The 10,000-nt window shown below is 39.7% G+C and overlaps 1 protein-coding gene across 2 annotated transcripts in view; it reads left to right on the forward strand.

The window, feature by feature from the left end:
- nsd1a (nuclear receptor binding SET domain protein 1a) overlaps window positions 1-10,000 on the forward strand; it is a 49,762-nt gene that overhangs the window by 33,862 nt on the left and 5,900 nt on the right. For both annotated transcript variants that reach the window (XM_062045880.1, XM_062045879.1), the window contains exons 17-23: window positions 2,442-2,647; window positions 2,722-2,834; window positions 2,915-3,184; window positions 3,262-3,378; window positions 7,887-8,028; window positions 8,110-8,216; window positions 9,826-10,000. The exon at window positions 9,826-10,000 is cut by the window's right edge and continues 24 nt beyond it. In XM_062045880.1, the coding sequence (XP_061901864.1) occupies window positions 2,442-2,647; window positions 2,722-2,834; window positions 2,915-3,184; window positions 3,262-3,378; window positions 7,887-8,028; window positions 8,110-8,216; window positions 9,826-10,000 (1,130 nt within the window). The remainder of the gene's footprint in view (window positions 1-2,441; window positions 2,648-2,721; window positions 2,835-2,914; window positions 3,185-3,261; window positions 3,379-7,886; window positions 8,029-8,109; window positions 8,217-9,825) is intronic.

Consider the following 10,000-nt stretch of genomic DNA (forward strand, 5'->3'; position numbering starts at 1 on the left):
ATATATATTTTATTTATTTCTGATAGACATGTTTTTGTTAACATGTTAAAGGTGTTTAATGACAATACAAGCATGTTTAACACATATAGATTATTTTCTTTCATGAAGACAAGAATATAAGTTGGTGTATTACCTGTTTCGGATGACTTGCATTGATTGGAATCAGACAGTAGTGGTGATAAGGTCCACCTTTTCGAATGGAGGTGAAAAAAGTCCGCTTTTCTGGTTTTTTGGCAACTTATTTCTCCAGCTTCCATACTCGTTTTTATACACTTTACAAGAAATACATTGACGGCAAACGCCATAGCTTGCTAGCTTGTGTACGCTAGCTTTCTGAGATTTTTATTTTGTTAGCGCAGGCAGGATGAAGCAGCGCTTTTATTGTGAGGACAGGAACTGTGCAGTCGGTCTTTAGGGTTTTGACAGCAGGTGTGGCGCGAGAGTCCCTTGAAATAAAAACTGTTTCTCGCCTTCCTTCCGGTCATTTTTTCTTCACACTGAGCTCGCAGCAGCTAGTGTCACCGAACAAGTCCCCGGAGTCCCGTGAATGTCAATCAAGTGACGTGATAGTGAAGACTGACAATCGCAAATTTTTCGGTCTATTTTTTTAATGCCTGGCTGGCGATCGACCAGTAGCTCGCGATCTGACTAATGGGCACCCCTGATGTATGGTAATTCTAGTTTATGTTGTTGCCCCCTGCTGGTCATTATGAAAAAGAGGTTTACCAAGTACATGTGAACAAAAAACACAAGTGTTTTTAGGTGTAAATGATATCAAAAGTGTAAAACTTAAAAAAAAAAAAAGGCCCACACTTCTCTTATATTGCACATTGTCATTTCAGTTGTTTTAACCTCAATGTACAAAAATCCTCATTTAAACTACTGCTGGTCAAAACTGAATTTTGCCGTCTTGCCTCAGAGACTCAACACAAACTTATAGTGACTTCAAGCAAATGAATTTGATTGCTGCATGTCTCTAGTATGCAACATATTTTTTCTACATATAGGCGATTTCGGACTCGTTTGTAATAAAAATACAAAACAAGCACTGCAGCAAAATCAATCAATCAATCAATCAATGTTTATTTATATAGCCCTAAATCACAAGTGTCTCAAAGGGCTGTACAAGCCACAACGACATCCTCGGTACAGAGCCCACATACGGGCAAGGAAAACTCACCCCAGTGGGACGTCAATGTGAATGACTATGAGAAACCTTGGAGAGGACCGCATATGTGGGTAACCCCCCCCCTCGAGTGGGTCTGACATAATATTGTGAAAGTCCAACACATCAGCGAAAGTCCAGTCCATAGTGGGGCCAGCAGGAACCATCCCGAGTGGAGATGGGTCAGCAGCGTAGAGATGTCCCCATCTGATGGACAGGCTAGCGGTCCACCCCGGGTTGGGAGCAGAGTAGAAAAGAAAAGAAAAGAAACGGCAGATCAACTGGTCTAAAAAGGGAGTCTATTTAAAGGCTAGAGTATACAAATGAGTTTTAAGATGAGACTTAAATGCTTCTACTGAGGTAGCATCTCTAACTTTTACCGGGAGGGCATTCCATAGTATTGGAGCCCGAATAGAAAACTCTCTATAGCCCGCAGACTTTTTTGGGGCTCTGGTAATCACTAATAAGCCGGAGTTCTTTGAACGCAGATTTCTTGCCGGGACATATGGTACAATACAATCGTCAAGATAGGCAGGAGCTTGACCGTGTAGTATTTTATACGTAAGTAGTAAAACCTTAAAGTCGCATCTTAGGTGCACAGGAAGCCAGTGCAAGTGAGCCAGTATAGGCGTAATATGATCAAACTTTCTTGTTTTTGTCAAAAGTCTAGCAGCCGCATTTTGTACCATCTGTAATGTTTTAATGCTAGACATAGGGAGGCCCGAAAATAAAACGTTACAGTAATCGAGATGAGATGTAACGAACGCATGGATAATGATGTCAAAATGACCTCTGATTATATCAACCATAAATGTGTGTTATTTTTAAAGGCCTACTGAAAGCCACTACTACCGACCACCCAGTCTGATAGTTTATATATCAATGATGAAATCTTAACATTGCAACACATGCCAATACGGCCGGGTTAACTTATAAAGTGCAATTTTAAATTTCCTGGCAAACTTCCGGCTGAAAACGTTTCGATATGATGACGTTTGCGCGTGACGTCAACGGTTGAAGCGGAAGTATTCAGAGCCCATTGAATCCAATACAAAAAGCTCTGTCTTCATCTCAAAATTTCCACAGTATTCTGGACATCTGTGTTGGTGAATCTTTTGCAATTTGTTTACATTTTATATTGGATCTCATTAGGTTGTGAGCTTGTTCCCAGTGTCATGCATGAATATTTGCGTTTTCATTAGCAAAACATGATTATTCATTGAAAAATGTAATGAGACAGTGACAATGTATAAAATGGGATATTATAACGTTGTAGGTGGTGGCCTGCTGAAGTGTGTCTGGCCAAAGATGTCCCAAATAACATCTTGAGGATGAAACACGAGGTGGGAGAGTTTCCGGTGCAGTTTTTTGGCTCCAAAGATTTTGTATGGACTTATCAGGCCCGAGTGTTCCCTTACATGGAGGGTGACACTCACAACATCGAGAAAATGGGCAAGGGGGCAGACGCGGTGTATAAAAATGGTAAGATACGCTCCTGTGTGTTTGTGTTTTGTTTTTGAATGATGTAAGTAAAGATAGTCTGTGTATGTTTATAGCCCTGACTGAGGCAGCAGAGAGATTCAAAGAGCTGCAAGCAGAAAAGGAGATGAAGCAGCTCCAGGAGGACAGAAAGAACTATAAGAAACCTCCGCCATACAAGCACATAAAGGTGTGCAACGTCACTGATTTGTCATTTTCTTTGCAAAGACAGCGCGTAGTAAATACAAGCACCCATCATTGATCTTTTAGGCAAATAAGCCAATTGGAAAGGTGCAGATCATCACGGCTGACCTATCTGAGATCCCGCGGTGTAACTGCAAGGCGTCGGACGAGAACCCGTGCAGCGTGGATTCGGAGTGCATTAATCGCATGCTGTTGTACGAGTGCCACCCTCAGGTGTGTGCAGCCGGGGAACGATGTCAGAACCAGACCTTCACGAAACGCCAGTACACGCCTGTGGAGATATTCAGGACACTGTCGCGTGGCTGGGGTTTGCGCGGCGTGTCCGACATCAAGAAGGTAACTGAAATTTTCCAACTGTCTCCTTCTCCCTTTAGTAACCATCGTCCCTCATGCACTTCCTTGTTTCTCCGCAGGGAGCTTTTGTGAGCGAATACGTAGGGGAGGTGATTGATGAAGAAGAATGTCGAGCCAGAATTCGTCACGCTCAGGAGAATAACATCTGTAACTTCTACATGCTGACAGTAGACAAGGTAAGATTCTCGACCCACAAACCAAACCAATTGCCACCAGAACGTCCCAATTTTCAGTAGTTTCAGTGGCATGCTTGCGGAAGGTGGAGCTAAACATGCTCTTCTTTTTTTTTAATGGCGGACTTTGTGGATTCGGGGTATTAGGGGTAGTTTACATGACACCACCGGCTCATATGACAACAGCATTTTGGACCCTGAAAATGCAAATTTGATTTGATTTGATTTTTATTAAGGATCCCCATTAGCTGGTTGCCTCAACAACCCACTAGTCTTCCTGGGGTCCACAATTCAATACAATTACAAGTAAAAGCATATAATTATAACTACACAATACACAAAAAAATAAAAGCATCAATAAAAAACAAGTAAACAATTTACAGTCACAGAATAATAATTACCATATAAATATAACTACACAATATAAAACCAAACAAATCATCAATGAGCAAACTAATTTAAAAACTCAGATAAAATATTACTCTCTTTTTAAAAACCTGTTTACTTTCAATGCTGGTGAGAATTTGAGGCAGGTTATTCCAGAGCGATAAAGATCTATAAATAAATGAAAACAAATTTAAAATACGTACATGTTTTTATGTCCTTTTTCGTGAAAACACAAAAAACAGTTGCCTGTTAAAAAAAAAAAAAAAAGATGGTTTGCGTGAGTACTTCAACACTAACAATGTTGACCCACAGTGCCAGCAAAATGTACATTGCTACTGCGTCTAGTGGAGTTGCATGACTTACTGTACTTGCAATAGTTTGAATTATACACTGACGAACGGTGTTTAAATAGGCCAGTTAGCGTAAGACAGAAGCGTTTTGTGCAGGTGTACCATATTAATGTCACCTGCTCTAACGGATGTGAGTGCATATGCAGACTAAGTGCATGCCGTAACCTGGATAGTTAGTTAATTCCTGACCTTTTATACAACTATATAATACAATGGGCCCAGTGAGATATGACAATCTCTTTTGCAAGGGATTCCTGGCCGGGATAGCAGCACAAATAGATTTCACATATAATACAAATGAAAAATAGGGATGTGCCGATCGATCAACCACTGATCACCGGCCGTTTTTTGTGATTAATGCCACTCACAAACGCCGATCCCCTTTGGCTGACACTGAATTTATTTTTGGCTCTTGAGAAGCCAGCAGCCAATTATTGGTCTCCATACACAGAATAGAGCCGCTCTTCTAAGTTAATAATAACCATTACAGCAAATAAACTGCATATCATTATCACTGAAGGATGAGGCTGAATATGTTAACACCGAGAGCAAGGCAGGAGCAGGCATGCTAATAGCTTGGCTAAGCTTGAAACAACAGCAACAAATAAGTGCTTGTAGTAAACCTGAAGTGTAGATGAAATAACAGAAAGTAAGCAGTTATTAACAGGAAATTAACAAGTAGAATAATACGTGTTAAAGAGATAATATAACAGCAACATTGTCACAGTCAGTACACGACACGTAAGAGGGGGGCGGATTGATCCATAAATTGGTGATGTCAATCCTAAGGGTAGTATCAGTAAATTATCCTTAATAGAGTGATTAGGCCTATTTTTATTCTCTCAAAATCACACAGTTCTACTTGTTATTAAATAGAAAGTTGATCCCTCACCCCTTATGTTTGTTTGATATACAGTACTACCTAGCACTTTATATTGTGTGTACAAACCTTCACTAAAATATGGACTTTTGTCATATTTACATTGTTTCTTATGGGGAACTCTTCTTCACTATTCGAACTTTCAGATATCCAAACCTAGTTCAAGAACCAATTAAGTTCGTAAACCAAGGTTCAACTGTATAATCATCATCAGCGTTCACACGGAGGACATGTGCTTTATTCTAGTTCTAAACTGCACCAAATTTGTCATGTACCGGTAATCCAATTTAAGATGATTCTGTAGTTTATACCAGGATGACGGTGCAAATGCTTTTAAAACAGTCCTCGTCCGGTGGTGACTTGGAGTTGAAAGGGAACATAAGTAAGAAGGCAAGTCATACAGTATGGCCTTGTAAAGAAACTCATATTAGTGTTCCAACCTATGATTGTGCAGAGAAGGCACACCAACACTCATAAGCTGCAGTGGTGAGTATGAAAATCTGAGTCGGTGACAAATCCTAATTGTACATGATTCAGCATTTTCAGAGAGGAGAGATTTGCATGCATGTACAAGATGTCACCATACACGCTTTAACTCATGGTCGAAACACAACTCAAGATTGTGCCATCCATTTGCCTTTTTAAAGCATTACATTCATTCAATTCTTTAAGATGTCTATAAACTTATCATTTAATCAATCAATCACAAAGTTAGGACAACCAGCAAAATGTTATTTGTACCAATGCGTTTTTGTCTTTATTCATCCACACTTACAATTTGATTACTCTCGTCACAAATAATGGTGCTGCCGACGCAGAACAAGTTTTCAATATTACCGTAATTTCCGGACTATAAGCCGCACCAGCTAAATTTAGGGGGAAATATAGATTGCTCCATATATAAGCCGCACCCGACTATAAGCCGCAGGGTTTTGATGTGTAGTTAGCGTAGTATATAGGGGTTCCTGCTACCACGGAGGGGATTGTCGGGACAGAGATGACTGTTTGGGAACGCACAGCGTCCCATTTATTAACAATAAATCTTTCAATCATTCAATCAAACTTTCACATCTTTGACATGGCGACCAGCATTCGTGCAGAGTACAAATAATACAACGGTGCAAAGTAATACAAAGTGCTCGCCTGTACGTTATCAAAATAACCAGCCTACCGGTATGTGAAAAGTCAGTCTTTAATCATTGTGTCATCGTCTTCCTCCTGCGTACTAAAACCACCGAAATCCTCTTCGTCGGTGTCGGAGAAGAACAGGCCGTAAATAAGCCGCACCCTTGTATAAGCCGCAGGGACCAGAACGAGGGGAAAAAGTAGCGGCTTATAGTCCGGAAATTACGGTATTCTCTCTCTCTACTGAGTGGTGTGCGACCAAGGTGTCTATATTGTTGCCTTTTTGTTGCTATTTTCAGCATATTGTCTGTAAAACAAGGGTAGAATGTTGTGGTGTTTTTGTCTTTGTGATTGAGAGCTTTTACTTCATGTATCGCCACACCAAGTACTTATAGAGCATTTACTTATAGAGCATTTACTCTTTACTTTGTAGTGCACGCTATAGTAGCTGTAAATACTTAATGATTGGCTGGCAGATTGGTGATTAATTGGACACCTTCAAAATAAAAGTCCTCGCCTCATCTCTGCTGGCACACATTTTGCAGCTTTTTTAAGCCTAGTTTGCAGGGCTGCACTTTGTTGGTGCCTGGAACTTTTCAAAGAAAGGAACAAATGTTGTTGTTTTTACCAGGTCATTGTCCTATACCAGGGGTCGGCAACCTTTACCACTCAAAGAGACATTTTGGCAAGTTTCTCAAATTAAAGAAAATAATGGGAGCCACAAAAAAATTTTTGAAATTTAAAATGAAAAACACCGCAAACAAAGCTTAAATTGCTTTGTGCTATGTTAACCAGGGGTCTCAGACACACGCACCGGCACGCACCTTAATATGGAAATTTGATGTTAGTGCGGCCCGCAAGTTTTGAATGAATGGCGCTTGATAGCGTCATACTTGCCAATCCTCTCATTAGTTCCAGGAGACTCCCGAATATCAGGGCGTGATGGCACTGCTTTTAGCGCCCTCTACAGTCTGCCCAAACAGTGTACCTGCTCGACCACATGTAGAATGCAGCTCCAGCTTGCTCACGTAAGTGACAGCAAGGCGTACTACTTCAACAGCCACACAGCTTACACTGACGGTAGCCGTACAAAAACAACTTTAACACTGTTACGTTACAAATATGCGCCACACTTTGAACCCACACCAAAAAAGAATGACAAACATTTCTGGAGAACATCTGCACTGTAACACAACATAAACACAACACAACAAATACCCAGAATCCCATGCAGCCCTAACTCTTCCGCTCAACCGACGCACGGAGGGAGGGGGGGGGGGGGTTGATGTGTGGGGGGGTTTGGTGGTAGCGGGGGTGTATAATCTAGACCGGAAGAGTTAGGGCTGCATGGGATTCTGGGTATTGGTTGTGTTGTGTTACACTACCGTCAGTGTAAGCTGTGTGGCTGATGAGTAAGTATGCTTTGCTGTCTCCTACGTGTGCAAGTAAAAGCTACATACAACATGTGGCTGGGCTGGCAAGCTGTTAGTAAATGCTATAGAGGACAATTACTGCAGTGCATTTAGGGCATGCCCTTTATTTAGTAATTAGAGTGAAAATAGGATTATAATTGCCCTTGGAGATTTCTTAGAGAGGCACTGAGATCCACAAGTCTCCTGGGAAAATCGGGGGGTCGGCAAGTATGCAGCTGAGCCGCATCAGAGTGGTCAAAGAGCCGCATGCGGCTCCGGAGCCGCGGGTCCTATACTTACCTTATCAGTTCATAATGCACTTATATTATGGTTTTTGTAAACCTTATTTTATTGCAGGACCGAATCATAGATGCTGGACCCAAAGGGAACCAGGCTCGCTTCATGAATCATAGCTGCCAACCAAACTGTGAAACTCAGAAATGGACTGTGAACGGGGACACCCGTGTTGGACTGTTTGCACTACAAGACATCCCAAAAGGTCCCGGCTACGATCTGCAACCAACTCACTGTGGTAGTGTGCACTGTGTAAAACATCAACTTGACCCAGTTTTTCCTTTAGGTGTGGAGTTGACTTTCAACTATAACTTGGAGTGTCTCGGTAACGGCAAGACCGCCTGTAAATGTGGAGCACCCAACTGCAGCGGCTTCCTTGGTGTTCGACCGAAGGTAAAAATTTGACCTTGATTTCAGCGCTATTAGTAGGGCTGCAACAACTAATCGATTAAAATCGATTATAAAAATTAGTTGGCGATTAATTTAGTCATAGATTCGTTGGATCTATGCCAGGGGTCACCAACCTTTTTGAAACCAAGAGCTACTTCTTGGGTACTGATTAATGCGAAGGGCTACCAGTTTGATACACACTTAAATAAATTGCCAGAAATAGCCAATTTGCTCAATTTACCTTTAACTCTGTTATTATTAATAATTAATGATTTTTCAACTTAATTGAACGGTTTAAAAGAGGAGAAAACACGAAAAAAATGACAATTAAATTTTGAAACATAGTTCATCTTCAATTTCGACTCTTTAAAATTCAAAATTCAAACGAACAAAAGAGAAAAACTTTTTTTAAAAATTTATGGAACATCATTAGTAATTTTTCCTGATTAAGATTAATTTTAGAATTTTGATGACATGTTTTAAATAGGTTAAAATCCAATCTACACTTTGTTAGAATATATAACAAATTGGACCAAGCTATATTTCTAACAAAGACAAATCATTATTTCTTCTAGATTTTCCAGAACAAAATTTTTTAAAGAAATTCAAAAGACTTTGAAATAAGATTTTAATTTGATTCTACAGATTTTCTAGATTTGCCAGAATAATTTTTTTGAATCTTAATCATAATAAGTTTGAAGAAATATTTCACAAATATTCTTCGTCGAAAAAACAGAAGCTAAAATGAAGAATTAAATTAAAATGTATTTATTATTCTTTACACAAAAAAAAAAAATTACTTTAACATTGATTTAAATTGTCAGGAAAGAAGAGGAAGGAATTTAAAAGGTAAAAAGTTATATGTGTTTAAAAATCCTAAAATAATTTTTAAGGTTGTATTTTTTTCTCTAAAATTGTCTTTCTGAAAGTTATAAGAAGCAAAGTAAAAAAAATAATGAATTTTTTTAAACAAGTGAAGACCAAGTCTTTAAAATATTTTCTTGGATTTTCAAATTTTATTTGAGTTTTGTCTCTCTTAGAATTAAAAATGTCGAGCAAAGCGAGACCAGCTTGCTAGTAAATAATTGCAATTTAAAAAATAGAGGCAGCTCACTGGTAAGTGCTGCTATTTGAGCTATTTTTAGAACAGGCCAGCGGGCTACTCATCTGGTCCTTACGGGCGTCCTGGTGCCCGCGGGCACCGCGTTGGTGACCCCTGATCTATGCTATGCGCATGCGCAGAGGCAATTTTTTTATTTATTTTTTTTAATAATTTTTTTTTTATTATTAATTAAATAAACCTTTATTTATAAACTGCAACATGTACAAACAGCTGAGAAACAATAATCAAAATAAGTTTGGTGCCAGTATGCTGTTTTTTTTTCAATAAAATACTGGAAAGGATAGAAATGTAGTTGGTCTCTTTTATCCGATTATTAATCGATTAATCAAAGTAATAATCGACAGATTAATCGATTATCAAATTAATTGTTAGTTTCAGCCCTAGCTACTAGAGATGGGTGACCTGATAAACACATGCGAATAGGCGTTAAAGGAAACAAAACCCCATTTTCGGCACTTGCATCTTGCTCTTTGCTGTCCTTCCATTCAGAACCAGCCGCCGGCTGAGAAAATGAAGGAAGGAAAGAGGCGAGTGTCCATGAAGAAGAAGACCAAGCAAGAGGTGACCAAAGAAAGGGAGGACGAGTGCTTCAGCTGTGGCGATGGTGGCCAGATCGTGTCATGTAAGAAGCCTGGTTGCCCGAAGGTCTACCATGCTGACTGTT

This window comes from Entelurus aequoreus, linkage group LG04 (genome assembly GCF_033978785.1).
Source record: "Entelurus aequoreus isolate RoL-2023_Sb linkage group LG04, RoL_Eaeq_v1.1, whole genome shotgun sequence".
Classification (NCBI taxonomy): Eukaryota; Metazoa; Chordata; class Actinopteri; order Syngnathiformes; family Syngnathidae; genus Entelurus; species Entelurus aequoreus.